Source organism: Carcharodon carcharias, chromosome 14 (assembly GCF_017639515.1).
Source record: "Carcharodon carcharias isolate sCarCar2 chromosome 14, sCarCar2.pri, whole genome shotgun sequence".
Classification (NCBI taxonomy): Eukaryota; Metazoa; Chordata; class Chondrichthyes; order Lamniformes; family Lamnidae; genus Carcharodon; species Carcharodon carcharias.
In genome coordinates, this window is record NC_054480.1 from 25,466,300 (window position 1) to 25,482,328 (window position 16,029).

General features: G+C 43.2%; 1 protein-coding gene across 1 annotated transcript in view; it reads right to left on the reverse strand.

Annotated features, from left to right (window-relative positions):
* The window catches only part of LOC121286732 (proto-oncogene tyrosine-protein kinase Src-like), a 173,160-nt gene that overhangs the window by 40,217 nt on the left and 116,914 nt on the right, over window positions 1–16,029 (reverse strand). Inside the window, exons 4-5 of the mRNA XM_041203750.1 lie at window positions 15,837–15,935; window positions 3,465–3,568 (exon numbers count right to left, since the gene is read on the reverse strand). Coding sequence (XP_041059684.1) covers window positions 3,465–3,568; window positions 15,837–15,935 — 203 coding nt within the window. The remainder of the gene's footprint in view (window positions 1–3,464; window positions 3,569–15,836; window positions 15,936–16,029) is intronic.

The following is a 16,029-nucleotide window of genomic DNA, read 5'->3' on the forward strand; positions in this document are numbered from 1 at the left end:
TACCCAAGAGCAACCTGGTCAGGCAGTGGACCAACAGCAGGAAGAGGGTGGTGATGAAGATGCACCATCACCTCAGTTTCACAGTCGCACCCACCAGCAAGATTTGGATATGGTGAGACACTTGGGCATGAGTGGTCTGTAGCTGGGGCAGGGGGCAAGAATCACCCAGGCACTACCCTAGCCAGGAGCAGGGTCTTATGCAAGGTCTGCTTCAGAGCAATCAGACGAGTACTTCAATGGGGCAGGCTTATGCAAGGTGGCTAATAGTTATGCGCAGTGAAATGCTTGCTGCTTTCCCAGGCCTGTCAGAGATTGGAGCCGATCCTTTTCAGCATGGAAGTGGTAGACAACACCTTCAGCATACTTGCAGACATGATCATGATGGCCAATGTCTCAGCTTCTATCTCAACTCAAGCAGAAGCCACCCAACATTTGGGGGCTGTAGTGGAAGCTCAAACTGAAGTCGTGCAAGCTCAGACTGCTGCCATCATGGCTGTTGTCCCCACTGTTCAAAGGGGCTAGCAGGGTATCACTGCAGTCCAGCAATTTGTCCTCCAACTGATTACTGAGGTACCTCCCCAGGGGTGTAGCAGAGGCTTTGTAGAATATGAGCCTGCTGTCCTCTCTCAGGATGACAGCATTCATCCTCCCACCACTAAGTACCCTTGGTGTTATCTATGGAAAGCACCAAATACTTGTAGAAACATATCAACAGCCAGAAGATATCAACCAGCAACTGAACTAGAAGTGGCTGATGGTCCCTTTAAATATCTCTGGTAGGCAGGGTTCCTTCCTACTGTTTAACGCATATTCAGCTGGCTGAGGTTAAGGGAGGGTGCTTGAAATGACAGCGCTGCCCTCAAATGTGCATTGCACACTGAGGTCACAATTTGCCTACTTTGCATTCTTCCAGTGCACGGTAGCTGTACACAAGCAAATGTCTTCACCAAATGACATGTGGCACAATTCATGACAGAAATATTTGCATGTACATTGGACACCATTTTGGTCCCCAAGCAGCATCCATGGCACTCAAACATTGGCGCTACTGATCCTTATTCCGCACATTCAGAATTTAAAATCTGTAGAGATGCCTGTTAAGATCTTAACATTCTTCATTCATTCAGCAGGATATCACCAATAAGTAATCAGGATGAAACAAATTTCCATGTTTATTTCTGAAATGCAACCTTGAACACTGGACTGAAAATCTCCCATTCCTTTTAGCTGAAGATAAAGCTGCAATGCTACATCAAATTAACTAACGATTTGACTTACTTAGCTATTTTACACAGTAAAGGGTTACAATAATTGTGCGTAGTATTTAATAGGTTCTGATAATTCAACGTACTGCTGGGATCTAAAGCATTTCTGTTGTGTACTGCCTTGAGAGCAAGGAAAAGAACTAGCTTTTATCTATTCAGTGACCTACTTTTCACACTACTCTGCCTCTGGCCACAATGGGATTTCTCATTCTGACTGTATCTCACGATCCCTCTCTCTCGGATACAGATGTCTGACCTTAACTAACAACTTCAGCATTTTCATTAATGACCTTGGCCTTTCACTTTTTATGTTTTTGAAATAAAAGAAGCCATTTAATTGTGATAAAACAAACCCTCTGAATCTCATCCAAGACTTTTACCCAGGGTTGAACAATTAAAAAACCTTAGGACTGCTCTAAACTAGAGGCTTACTTTTTCTGCTAAATAGATGAAGCCGTTCTAATAATCAATCAATCATTGTTAACTACAGCTTTGTTGCTTCAAAACCTCAGTCAGAGAAGCAACTTCAAAAAGATACATTTTAAAAACAATGGTGCAATCAAAGCAATATGATGTTCATAGATGCAGTTTTTCTACCTCCTTGCTCCAACATTTCAGTTATATCCCAACGTCAAACATAAAACCCACATTGTTTAGGGCTCCTCAGCATCAGAAGCCTTTTAAAGAAGAGCTTCTCTGTAACTATACATTTTGTGTAGCATCAAAAGACAGTGCTACATTGAGAATGAGTGTAATTAGGCCTCCTTCCCATGAATTTTATCCTCATGATGTCATGTAGATAAGATGCCCATATTATAGCAGTATTTCAATGGCCCATACTGCAACCAACAGAGCATTTCAAGTCTCATCTCAGGCCCATTATCTTTATTCACGCCATTTGTAAACTGTTACATAAAAGTTTATGAAATGGGATACATCCTACACAGGAAAGCTTTTTGTTTCTTACTGTGAACATTTTCTGTGTAACATTGTTCATGTTATCACTATATTACGCAAGCCACTCTTTACAAAGCAACATTGAAGTAAAAGGAATGCAGCAAAGGGAAGCTGTCAACAAATAGCCTGAGGGCACCACTTTCTGCATCCTACACTTTTTCACACTACCTGCAGGAGGTTAAGAACAAAGAATTCCTGTGCACCTTTATTCAGATAAGACAAAATGTATTTCAAATTGTTGTAGCAAATTGAAACTGTTTACCTATGAATACGAATGTTACAAATTGGGTTTGTGATTGCAAATAATGGGTGGATCACCTGCCAAAAAAACTGCACACAAATTAATTTGTATCCTTGCTCTCATCCCTTCCGCCCCTAAACCTCACTGGCTGCCATTTCATCATTCTCTCATCTCAGGTGTTGTTAAGCAGGTCTCATTCTTATTCAGTGAATTTGAACAGGTTCATTGACATCAGCTTGTTGCAGAAAGATTTGTCAAAACATTGACATTGCAGGAAAGAGAACGTGACAAATCTCTGAAAGTAGCACAAATACCACCTCAGGACTATGCTGTCTTATTTTGTCCTATATAGAACTGATTTGTCACTTGGGTCACCTGCTGGCTGTTTGGTCACCAGAACCGCCAATTTTTCTGAAATTATGACTGTCGCCTAGTAGACACAAGGTTAACAGGCAACCCTGTTGTCATTTTATTTTAAATATTGCACACTAAAACCTTCAACCGGCATTATTGAATAAAGGTAGCTGTTTTGGTTGAAGTTGCACACCGAGAAACCTTTCTGGGCCAGTGAAAAGCTGGGCAAAACAACACCCACATATGCTGCTTATCTTTCAATTTCCCCAAACCACAACACTGTTTAAAGGCCAAGATCTGCTCTAAGACTTACTCAGTAACTTGCTCACTAGTAGATGTACAAGCAATATGCCTTCCAATTTTTCAGCTTCTGTAATGAATGGATTTCAACTGATTTTGGTTCAGCTCCCTGAAGCTTTTGTTGAGATGGAAAACCCAACATTTGGAAAACTGCAGATTTAAGTCACCTTGTTCAATGGCACATTAATATGCTGATACACTGGATTAGGAAGCGCTGTGTGTGCCATGTCATATCAAAAAGTAAAATCAATTGTAACAGTCTGAGCATGTAAGGCGCACTGTCTAGGCATCCGGCTCAATCAATTTATAAAAGGAATTTAATTCATTTAATTTCCAGTCATAATTACCTTTTGTGGTCTCACTCTCCCTGACCAAAAAGGTACCTCGAGGGTTTTCAGGACTTAGTAGCATTCGCTCCGATTCTCTTCGTGTAATCTTCCCAAAATACCACCTGAAAGAATAATAGTCAATAAAAATGGCCATCATTTTGAGTAGTTAAGTATAAGTGCAAATTATCCATGCGTTTCCTGAGATTGACACCACGCCAGAACCAAAACCAAAACCATACCTATTTCCTGGAGCAACACCAAAACCAGCTTCAAATCAGAGACGGCACAATGGTTGCAGTGAGAGTAATAAAGTAGGATTAAAAGATCATCATTTGATCACTATTTCAACTAACCTGGTCCCCTCTACTCCATTTTGCTGCAAATTCAAATGTATCGCACAGAATGATGATCAGAAACCAAAGTGTTCTCTAATGAGATTGGCAATTTGGTAGATCAACTGTGCTCACTGAGAATTTTGTGAACTTCGCGAGTTCTTTTTTCCGATGTTGCATTAAAAGGTTTTAGTAACTAATTTCACAATTCTCCCTTTTTTAACAAGTGTCAAGACTTGACTTTTCATTTTAAAGCCTACAAAGTAAGAGACTGAAGGTTATGTAGAAAAGAGCACACTCCCCATGAAATTTTAAGATTATACTGGACTTGGATTTCAAAATTCATCTTTAATTCAGGAAACATTTCCCTTGCAAATTAAATAAAAATCTATCTTTTTTGTCAGAATGGCTGAACAAGTAGCCTTATTTAACTCAATACTGAAATAACAAGGAGTTAATGCTCCTTCTGTCAATATCTTTATTGAACATGTCAATAGCAGTACCATACAAAAATATCCCATTTTGTTTGGTCATCGACTTTTCCATTAGCATTGTTAATGGTGAATTTCACCCCCAGAGTTGTTTTCCAGGCAGACACTGTGATAGACGCCAGCAATCCCTTGAATGAATATGGAAAAGGAATGGGATAGATGGGCAAAATAGTTTTCTTTATGATTCTTTGCATGATTTTTTGAGAGCATATGGCTTTTTGATGTGTATGATTTGTATCCTACTTGAAATGCTTTTAGTCTCATGATAGTTAGGAAGCTTCAGGCTTTTGAGAATAGTTGTTTTTAATCAATATTCCCAGCTCATCTCTAACTTTTGGGCCCAAGACCCATTCCAGGACTTGAGCATGTAATCTAAGCTGATACTTCAGAGCAGTATCGAGGGAGTGCTACATTGTCAGAAATACCATCTTTCAGGCGAGACATTCAACCACTGGCCTGCTTATTACTGTGGCTCATAATTCAAGAGGATCAGTGGGGTTCTCCTCAGGTCCCAGCCTACACTTAACTTTTAACTCACACCATCAACTGGTCATTAAACTCAATGTATTTGTGGGTCATTGCTGTACAAGAACCAGCTGCCAGGTTTACCTACATAACAACAGCGTCTAAACAGTTCAAAAATAATTCATCAGCTCTGAAGCACTTTGAGATGTCTCTCAGGATGTGAACAGACAAGCCCACATGTTTTTCTTCCAACAAAAAATTGTTTTAAAGTTGTTTTCAACACATCAAATTACTCTTGAGGGCAGTGGGGGCTGAGCTTCATTAAAGGACTAGGTACTCCACTCTACCTTTAGCTTATCAATACCTCGCTCCATATCAGATGCAGTGCCCAATAGCGAGTGCATTTTTCACGTCACGGTCTCCCAGTCTTCTTAGGAATGGGATTAGGGTGAAGCAGAGTGGCAATATCTCTTTGTTTTAAAAGCTGGTAACGCTGCAATATTAAAAAAGGCCTCAGAAACCCTAGAAGCTATTTCCTCTGCATGCAAGCCCCTGTGCTTTCTAGTTTATAGCCCGTGCAATTTTGACAAAGTAAAGTGCAATCTGATTAAATAGGGCAAATGTCAATATTTAATGATAGATTTCAAGTTACTTATGGCAATCATGAGATGGCAGTGGTTGTGTTTTCCATCAAAAATAGGCCCTGGTAATTAGCATCAACAAATCACATTTCCAGGTAGTTTCACATTTTGGTCACTAGCAATGGCAGTTAAGATGAGGTGCTTCTTTAACATCGATAACACATTTAAATTCATTTTGTAACTTACAGATTGAACTGAACATTGTCATCTCTCTCATCAGTGTGTCCAAATGACCAACCATGTACTACATGCAGACCCCATACCATCAATAATACATATGCCCCCTAGATAGCAACTTCAATAATTCAGGAGGTTGCCTGTCTCCGTGCATGAATTTGGTAATACATTGGAGCATAAATTTTCCTGTCTGCAGAGAGATGGTTTTCAGATTATAATGTTTTCACCAGCATCCCAGTAATCCTACCACCACCCCCCAACCCCACCACCCATCCTTACCATTCTGAAGGTTGGTGCTGCAGATTGCCTCTCTGCATCCCCATTGTACTAACCCCAAGGCTGCCAGCTGCACACACACCAATTACCTGCTGTGTTCAAATAACTGAAGAAATCTTTTCTCAGGAGCTGCAACTCACTGAGTTTAACCTTTGAAGTACAAAATGCCCTTTTCTAGCTTTCTGAGGTACATTTTTCTAAAATATTCCTCTACTTCTTGAATTTTCTCTCATTTTTTTCCAATTGTACATAATCCCCCGCTTCCCTCTACCAATACATCCCCTCTATACTAGGATACATTTTCAAGGTCACTGACTGCTCATATTGAAGATGCATTGGCTATAATATTCCAAAATTCCCTGGATTCTGGAAAGGTTCCAGTGGATTGGAAAAATGTTAATATATTGCCCTTATTCAAAAAGGGGGGTGGGGGAGGGGAGGCAGAAAGTAGAAAACTATAGACCAGTTAGTTTAACGTCCGTCACTGGGAAACTGTTGGAATCCATTTTTAAGGAAATAGTAATGGGGCATTTGAAAAGTCAAAATACAATCCATCAGAGTAAGTCATGTTTGACTAATATGCTAGAGTTCTTTAAAGATGTGAGAAGTAAAGTGGATAATGGGGATCCTGTAGACATAGTATTAACAAAAAGTTAATACACAAGATAAGATCATACGGAGTATGGGGCAAAATATTAGCTTGGATAGAGGATTGGCTAACCAGCAGAAAGCAGAGAGTTGGGATAAATGGGTCTTTTTCTGGATGGCAAGCTGTAACTAGTGCGATGCCACAGGGTTCGGTCCTTGGGCCCCAACTATTTACAATCTCTATTAATGACTTGGATTCAGGGATAGAGGGTAATATACCTAAATTTGCAGATGACACCAAGATAGGTGGGAAAGTAAGTTACAATGAAGAAATGAGAAATTTACAAATGGATATGGACAGATTAGGTGAATGGGCCAAAATTTGGCAGATGGAGTTTAACGTGGATAACTGAGGTTATCCATTTTGCTTGGAAGAATAAAAAGGCGACTTATTATTTAAGTGGAGAGAAACTTCAGAATGCTTCAGTGCAGAGGGATCTGGGTGTCCTCGTGCTGAATCGCTGAAAGCTAGTAACCAGGTACAGCAGGTAATAAGGAAGGCAAATGGAATTTTGGCATTTATTGTTAAAAGAATAGAGCATAAAAAATAGGGAAGTGTTGCTGCAACTGTACAAGGCATTGGTGAGACTGCACCTAGAGTACTGTGCACAGTTTTGGTCCCCTTACTTGAGGAAGGGCATAGTTGCATTGTAGGCAGTTCAGAAGAGGTTCACTAGATTGATTCCAGAGATGTGGGTCTTGTCTTATGAGGAGAGATTGCACAGTTTAGGCCTATACTCACCTGAGTTTAGAAGGGTGAGAGGGGGTCTAATTGAGTTATATAAGATGCTAAAGGGGATAGATCAAGTAGACATGGAGCAGATGTTTCCCCTTGTGGGGCTTTCTAGAATGAGAGGCCATAGTTTTAGACTAAGGGGCGGTAGATTTAAATCAGAGATGAGGAGGAATTACTTTTCTCAAAGGGTCGCGAATCTGTGGAATTCACTACCTCAGAGTGCAGTAGATGCCGGGACGCTGAATAAATAAGGAGGAGATAGACAGATTTTTAATTAGTAATGGGTTGAAAGGTTATGGGGAGAGGGCAGGAAATTGGAGTTGAGGCCGAAATGAGATCAGCCATGATCGTATTGAATGGCGGGGCAGGCTCGTGGGTCTGAATTGCCTACTCCCGCTCCTAGTTCTTATGTTCTAAAATGGGGAATGCCAGCTGTTTTGTTTAATTTTTTTATTCATTCATGGGATGTAGGAATCACTGGATAGGCCAGCATTTATTGCTCATCCCTAATTGTCCTTGCTCAGGGGCAAGTTAAGAGTCAACCACATTGTTGTGAGTCTGGAGTCATGTGTAGGCCAGACCAGGTAAGGATGGCAGATTTCCTTCCCTAAAGGACATTAGTGAACCAGATAGGTTTTTACAACAATGATTTCATGATCATCGCTAGGCTCTTAATTCCAGGTTTTTTACTGAATTTAAATTCCACCATCTGCTGTGGCGGGATTCGAACCTGGGTTCCCAGAGCATTACCGTGGGTCCCTGGATCACTACTCCAGCAACAATACCACTATGCCACCACTTTCATGATAACTAAGATTTTTGGCTTCAGATGGCCCAGATAGCTTCATTGTATGGAGAGAGAAATTAAGCTTCAAATTCATGCTCCTATTAATTTTCCTGTATCTCAAATTGCCAGATTACTCTCAGATCTCAGCATTCGGGTTTAGGATTCATTCAACAATGAGGCAAAAGGCCTTTGCAAACCACCAGCCCTACAATTTTTTTAAGTGGCAAATTGTAGAAGAGGATTAGATAAACTAGGCATTGATTTGAACACTCTGGCCACAAAATTTGGCTCCATGGCGCCATTGGTTTCAGCGCCACCAGAACCTGGAGGTGGAAAAATATGGCAGAGGGGGTCCACTTCTGACCATCTCCAGTATGGCTCATGCCGGCCACCATCTTTGGATGGTCGATAGTGCAGGCATCCTACATGTGTGCTGTAGGCATGAGGAATAGGCAGATCGTGTCATCAGTCAACATCTAATAGTGATTTGGTGCCTAACCTGCCATTTTGGACCTTGCAGGTCCTGTTAACACCCTCTCTTAAATGCACACAAATGAACATATGCTCATAAAAGCAAAATACCGCCAATGCTGGAAATCGTAAATAAAAACAAAATGCTGGAAAAGCTCAGCAGGTCTGGCGGCGCCCGTGGAGACAGAAACAGAGTTAATGTTTCGAGTCCGTATGACTCTTTTTCAGAACAAACATTAACACTGTTTCTCTCTCCACAGATGCTCCCAGACCGGCTGAGTTTTTCCAGCATCATCTCTTATTATTGAGAATCTCAGCTGTGGGAGAGACCGTCCCAGTAGCGTTATTTAAAGGGATCACCAAATTCAGGTGAGGCAACTTTCTTTTGCTGGTGGAAGCACTGTGCACTGTGCTGTTGAAGGAGTTCACGCAAATTCGGAATCAGAAAACTTGCTCTCAGTCATGGGGGTCTCTTGGGGTCCAGCCTGAGAAGAAGATGAAGTAGAGATAGTAGAGGAGAAACTGTGTGCAGAGGGAAGAGGAGGAAGGTTCTCAACGCAAGGCTGTGACCTACCTAGGATCTTTAGAGGACACTTCACCTACCTTCACCTCAGCCAGCAGCAATGCCTGAGGAGGTTAAGTTTCTCGAAGGCAATGGTCACTGAACTGTGCCACTGCCTTCAACCAGCCGCAGAGCAAGGCGAGGTTGGCTCTGCCATAGCTGTCAAGGTTACTATCACCCTCAGGGTCCTTCCAGGCTGGAGCCGGTGGCATTGCCAACATCTCAGTTTGCCATGCATTGCGATATCCTGGAGGTAACCAAGGGCCTGTGAGCTAAGGAAGGAATCTCATTGTCCTCTCTTTAACCAGAGGGCAGCAAGAGGAGTGAGGGGGAAGGAATGAGGCATCAAGGTCATCATTGCTCCAAACAGTCTTGTCTATGTGCAACTCAACAGACTCTGGTTTCCTTGAAAACATCTTCAAATCACTGCGCACGTTGGAGCCACTGCCAGTCCCTAGATTCAGCTCTCACCAATTCTCATCATCTACTAGAGCAGATTGCTGGGCTGCTGAGATAGCCTACAAGCCCCTTTGAGCACTGGGATCTGCAACCATCACGGCAGCAGTCTGAGCCTGCATGGCAACAGGCTTGGATCTCATGACCTGAGTCTGAGTTCCACTACAGCACACCAATGCTGGATGGCTTCTGCCCCCTGTTCAACAATGGAAGCTGAGGCAGTGGCCACCTGATGCTGCAAAACAGCTTTGTTCACAAGCACTGTCATGGAGTTGGTCACTGTTTCCATGCAGGACAGGATGGACTTCAAACTGTGTGTGAAGCCCAGTACCAAGTTGGAGCCAACTTCTTCCATGTTCTTGACAATAGCGACAAGCTCTGCGGCAGTGCTATCAATATACCAAGCATTTTCCTGTCGGCTGCCCAACTGACATCCTCATTTGAATCCACTGCAGCAGAAAGTGACTGGGACCTTGTACTTTTTTCCTGTCTTTGCTGCACCCAATTCATGTCCGGTACTCATGACACGCAGATCCCACCTCTACACCACCCTCTTAGGGGTATGTACTGTCAATATCTGAGTTTGTAGCTTCAAGTGTTTGATGAAGTGATGGTGCTTTTTCATCAGATGTTTGCTCTTCTTCTCACCCTTTACCATCAGGCTTCACTGGCTGACCAGAGAGGTGATTGCATAGTGGTCACTTGACGAGGAATCCAGAGGCCGAGGCAAATGCTCTGGGGACATGGGTTCAAATCCCACCATGGCAGCTGGTGGAATTTAAATTCAGTTAATGAATATAGAATTGAAAGCTAGTCTAATTGTGACTATTAGACTATTTTTGATTGTTGTAAAAACCCATCTGGTTCGCTAATACCCTTCAGGAAAGGAAATCTACCATCCTTACCTGGTCCATCCTACACATGACTCCAGAGCCACAGGAATGTGGTTGACTATTAAATTACCCTTGAAATAGTCTAGCAAGCCACTCGGATGTACCAAACCGCTACAGAGTCAAAAAGGAATGAAAATGGATGGACCAGCCAGCATCGACCAAGGCACTAGAAATTACAACAACAAATCCAGCCATATCGACCCTGCAAAGTCCTACTTGCTAACATCTTGGTCAAAATTGGGAGAACTGTCCCACAGAGTAGACATGCAAAAACCTGACACAGTCAGTCACCAAATCATACCTTAAAGACAAATGTCCCAGACACCACCATCCCCATCTCTGGTTATGTCCTGTCCCACCAACAGACTGACCAGAGTTAATGGCACAGTGGTATGCAGTTGCCCTGGGAGTCCTGAAAATCGACTCAGGACCCCATGAAGTTTCATGACATCAGGTCAAACATGGGTAAGGAAACCTCCTGCTTATTACCACCTATCATCCCCCCTCAGCTGATGAATCAGTGCTCCTCAATGTTGAACACAAATTGGAAGAAGCACTGAGGGTGGCAAAGGCGCAGAATGGACTCTGGATGGGGGACTTCAATGTCTATCACCAAGAATAGCTCCATAGCATCACTAATGACTGAGCCCTAAAGGGCACAGTGGCTAGACTGGGCCTGTGGCAGGTGGTTATGGAACTAACAAGAAGGAAAAACATACTTGACCTCATCCTCGCTAATCTCTCTGTCCACAACAGTATCGGTAAGAGTGACCATCACACAGCCATTGTGGAGGCAAAGTCCCGTTTTCACATTAAGGATACTCTCCATCATCTTGTGTGGCACTACCACCGTGCTAAATAGGATAGATTTTGAACAGATCTAGCAACTCAAGACTGGGCATCCATGAGGTGCTGAGGACCATCAGCAGCAGCAAAATTGTACTCGACCACAATTTGTAAACTCACGGCCTGGCATAACCCCCTCTATACCATTACCACCAAGACATGGGATCAACCCTGGTTCAATGAAGAGTGCAGGAAGGAATGCCCAGAGCAGCATCAGGGATACCTAAAAATAAGGCATCAACCTGGTGAAGCTACAACACAGGAGTACTTGCATGCCAAACAGCAGAAGAAGCATGCAATGGATAAAGCTAAAAGATCCTACAACTAATGGATCAGATCTAAGCTCTGCAGTCCTGCCATATCCAGTCACAAATGGCGGTGGACGATAAAATGACTCACTGGAGGAGGAGGCTCCACAAATATCCCCATCCTCAATGATGGGGGAACCCAGCACATCAGTGCAAAAGATAAGGTTGAAGCATTTGCTACCATCCTCAGCCAGAAGTGCCGAGTGGATGATCCATCTCGGCCTCCTCCAGAGGTCCCCAGCATCACAGGTGCTCATCTTCAGCCAATTCGATTCACTCCACGTGATATCAAGAAACGGCTGAAAGCACTGGATACTGCAAAGACAATGGTCCTGACAGGTATGCCCTGTCCACAAAAAGCAGGACAAATCCAATCCAGCCAATTACCGCCCCATCAATCTACTCTCAATCATCAGCAAAGTCATGGAAGGGGTCAGTGCTATCAAGTGGCCCTTGCTCAGCAATAACCTGCCTGTTCGTACTTAGTTTGGGCTCTGCCAGGTTCGCTCAACTCCTGATCTCACTACAGCCTTGGTCCAAACATGGACAAAAGAGTTCAACTCCTGAGATGAGGTGACAGTGGTTGCCCTTGACATCAAGGCAGCATTTGACCAAGTGTGGCATAAAGGAGCCCTAGAAAAACTGAAGTCAATGAGAATCAGGAGGAAAATTCTCCACTGGATGGAGCCATACCTAGCGCAAAGGAAAATGGTAGTGGTTGTTGGCTGTCAGTCATTTCAGTTGCAGAGCATCACTGCAGGAGTTTCTCAGGGTACTGCCCTAGGCCTAACCATCTTCAACTGCTTCATCAATGACCTTCCATCCCTCAGAAAGTCAGAAGTGGAGATTTTTCCTGATGATTACACAATGTTCAGCACCATTTGTGGCTCCTCAGCTACTGAAGTAGCAATAAATGCTGGCCTAGCCAGCAATGTCCACATCCCATGAGTAAATATTTTTTTTTAAAAAGGCCTCAGACATCTGAAAGTATAAATGACAAGCAAATGATAAGGTGAAGCATAGTAGGCAGAATGCAAGTGGTGCATGGTTACACCATCTGCAGCTTGTACTTCATATGGTATGAGGGTGAAGTGAGATTTGAAAAGGTACATAAAGCTGGAACATGCCATTATCCTGAATTGTTACAACAATGCCTACTACAATAGCCTCAGTGACCACCATACCAATAATTCAGAGCATCATGTGCCCCAAGGAGCTCAGTAGATTTAGCTTTGCTGATTCTTTGCTGCTCCCTCCTATTATGTGCCACCTTGTCCTCAAAAGAAAAGGAAGCCTGGCAGTGATTATGCTGTGTCTGGGTGATGTGCATGCCATGGACGATAAGCTGGAAGTAATATGAGGCTTGCAGCAGTGCTCAGGACGTGAGGGTGAGGTGGAGTACATGAATGTCAGGTATGTCCTGATTGCTAGAGATTGCTGATGGGCGAATGAGGAGCATTGAGTAGCGTGAGGAGTTGGTGGTGTGGCCGTTGAACTATCTTCAGCATTGCAGCAAGGACTTTGTGGCGAGACTCCAGGAGCTGACCTCCTTGGCAACCTGCTTTCATTCCCTTTGACGTATATGTCTGCAGAGCATTCTAGCCCCATCGGAAAGATGACCTCTCTTTTTGTACCTCTTAAAGTGAGGCCTACAATGCTGCATCAGAGAACCTGGGAGCCTCTGGCCTGCTGCTCTATCCCCGCACCCACCCCCCCCCCCAAAATTTTGCTCCTTCTGACAGATACTTTCAGAGCAACTTCCAGCATGTGATGTGGCCAGGACACCTCTCCATTTTAAGAGGTGCAGCTGGATTTAAGAAGTGTAGGTTAGTTTGGCACAAACCTGGGTCTCCTGCTGACAGTGCAACCAATCAGCAGCACATTTAGTGCTGGGCTGCACGTCAATACCATGGAAATAAACAGGCAGTGTGAAGTTTGAGTGCTACCTGCATCAGTTCCATTGGGCATCACAATCACCTAGCCTGCTAACAGGCCATGTCCAACGTTTAGGCCAGCATATTGTAGTTGACCATGGAGAAGCAACACTGCTGAACTCAATCTCGTCCTCGTCCAAAGTTCACAAAGGCATACCTTGCAGTAATGGTTATGAAATTATGACCAGGAGCAGGAACCTCGCCTGATTCTTCTGTACAGCCATTGGTGCTGTCCCAATAGCCAAAATTGGCAAACTCATCATGGGCAATGGATTGAACCCCTTTTGTTACCACTCAGTTCCACACTGGACAAAGCTGCTTACAAATAGAGCCAACTGTTTAATGTGCACTAAGATAAAAGCAAAATACTGCGGGTACTGGAAGCCTGAAATAGAAACAGGAAATGCTGGAAAAGCTCAGCAGGTCTGGCAGCATCTGCGGAGAGAGAAAAACAGAGTTAATGTTTCAAGTCCGTATGACTCTTCTTCAGGAGAAGAAGAACCATACTTCTTCTGAAGAGGAGTTATATGGACTTGAAACATTAACTCCGCTTCTCTCTCCAAAGATGCTGTCAGACCTGCTGAGCTTTTCCAGCATTTTCTATGTTTAATGTGCACATTTTCATATCAGGAAAAGCAGCTTCTATGTGCTTTCAATGTTACCGTGAGGTTTAATAAGCATATCACACTATCACACTTTTAAAAAAAAACATGCTTAACCAATAGATTTTCATGTGATAAATTTTCATAATATCTATGGGCTTATTTACATTGGTGCCATTTAATTTGGATTCTGGGAGACTCCAGATCAGCCAGAACCTGCAATTTTGCTGCTTTTAAATCCAACTCTTTATTGCACCAGCAGAACCATAGACCCAGATTTGTTTCTGGCCCTGCAAATCTGTCACAAGTATACAAGAGCCAGGAAAGCTGGAAGTCAGCTGAAGAATGCCAGTCTTCTACAATTGGAATGTAGTTTGGATAAGCAAGCGAGGATGTAATCTAAATCAGCCATAATGGCCATTCTCCTCCTATCCTCACCAGTTAAATAGCCTGCCAGGTTTGCAGATAAAGAAAGATGACTTGGATGCAGTATCAGGCCAGTGGCCATCACACATGCCTCAGCTTGAAACAGTGCTCATCAAAGAGTAGGGATGGGGAATCGACGGGCAGAGAGATCTGGGTGTCAAGCTCCACAGGTCACTGAAAGTGGCAACGCAGGTGGATAAGGTAGTCAGGAAGGCATATAGCATGCTTGCCTTCATTGGCAGGGGTATTGAGTATAAAAGCTGGGAAGTCATGCTGCAGCTGTATAGAACCTTGGTTAGGCCACACTTGGAATATTGCATGCAATTCTGGTTGTCACATTACCAGAAGGATATGGAGGCATTGGAGAGAGGGCAGAGGAGGTTTACTAGGATGCTGCCTGGTCTGGAGGTTATTAGCTATGAGGAGAAGTTGGAGAAACTTGGATTGTTCTCACTAGAGAGACGGAGATTGAGGGGCGACTTGATAGAAGTTTACAAAATTACGAGTGGCATGGACAGAGTAGATAGTCAGAAGTTTTTTCCCAGGGTGGAAGAGTCAATTACTAGGGGACATAGATTTAAGGTGAGAGGAGAAAACTATAGAGGAGATGTGCGGGGCAAGTTTTTTTACGCAGAGGGTAGGGAGTGTCTGGAATTCGCTGCCAGAGGAGGTGGTGGAAGCAGGTAAGATAGTGGTGTTTAAGAGGCAGCTTGACAAATACATGAATAGGATGGGAACAGAGGGATATGGACCCCGGAAGTGCAAAATGTTTTAGTTGACGGGCAATATGATCGGCGCAGGCTTAGAGGGCTGAAGGGCCTGTTCCTGTGCTGTACTCTTCTTTGTTCTTTGTTTCTTTGTTCTTTGACACGCTGCTTTACTATATCTCGTTAAAATAGAGTCAGCCTTGTCTGCCTATACCTACAAAACCAGACAAAGCTGTTTAAAGTAAAATAAGATCTACAGAAATGGTTCTGTTCGAGAATGCTATCGACTTAAAAGGACATCATTGCAGAGAATGCGGATTTCATGCTGAAGTAATGGCACTGCAGTTCTGGTAGAATTGATGGAGGGAGTAACAGACAGACATCGCATAGCTAGTCCATAATTCAGGCAAGCAGAAGAACCGAGTCTCTGCCAAGCGTCGAGCCAGCAGCTGGAGAAGTGGGAGGGGACTATTTACTGCATTATCACATTGCGTTATCACAACAGAAAAGAACCAGGTTCTATCTGTAAAAATATTAACACAAGGTTTCAAAGCATTCTTCTTTTCAGAAGAATGTTGCTTTGAATTATTTAAAAAAAATACAATTTATCGTTTCTGAAGCAAATTATTTACTCTTCAGCCTGAATGGAGTCAGAAGGTGCAACATAATTGCTGGGGATATATCCAGTGTTTCCTGTAGCGAGGGAACGGGCTAACCACCAATCTCCTTCCCTGCAAAATATAAAAGAGACAAAAAAAGCATTATGATGCAGTTAACCATTTCTGTCCAAGTTTCAAATAAATGTTACCATGAAAATAGCTGATC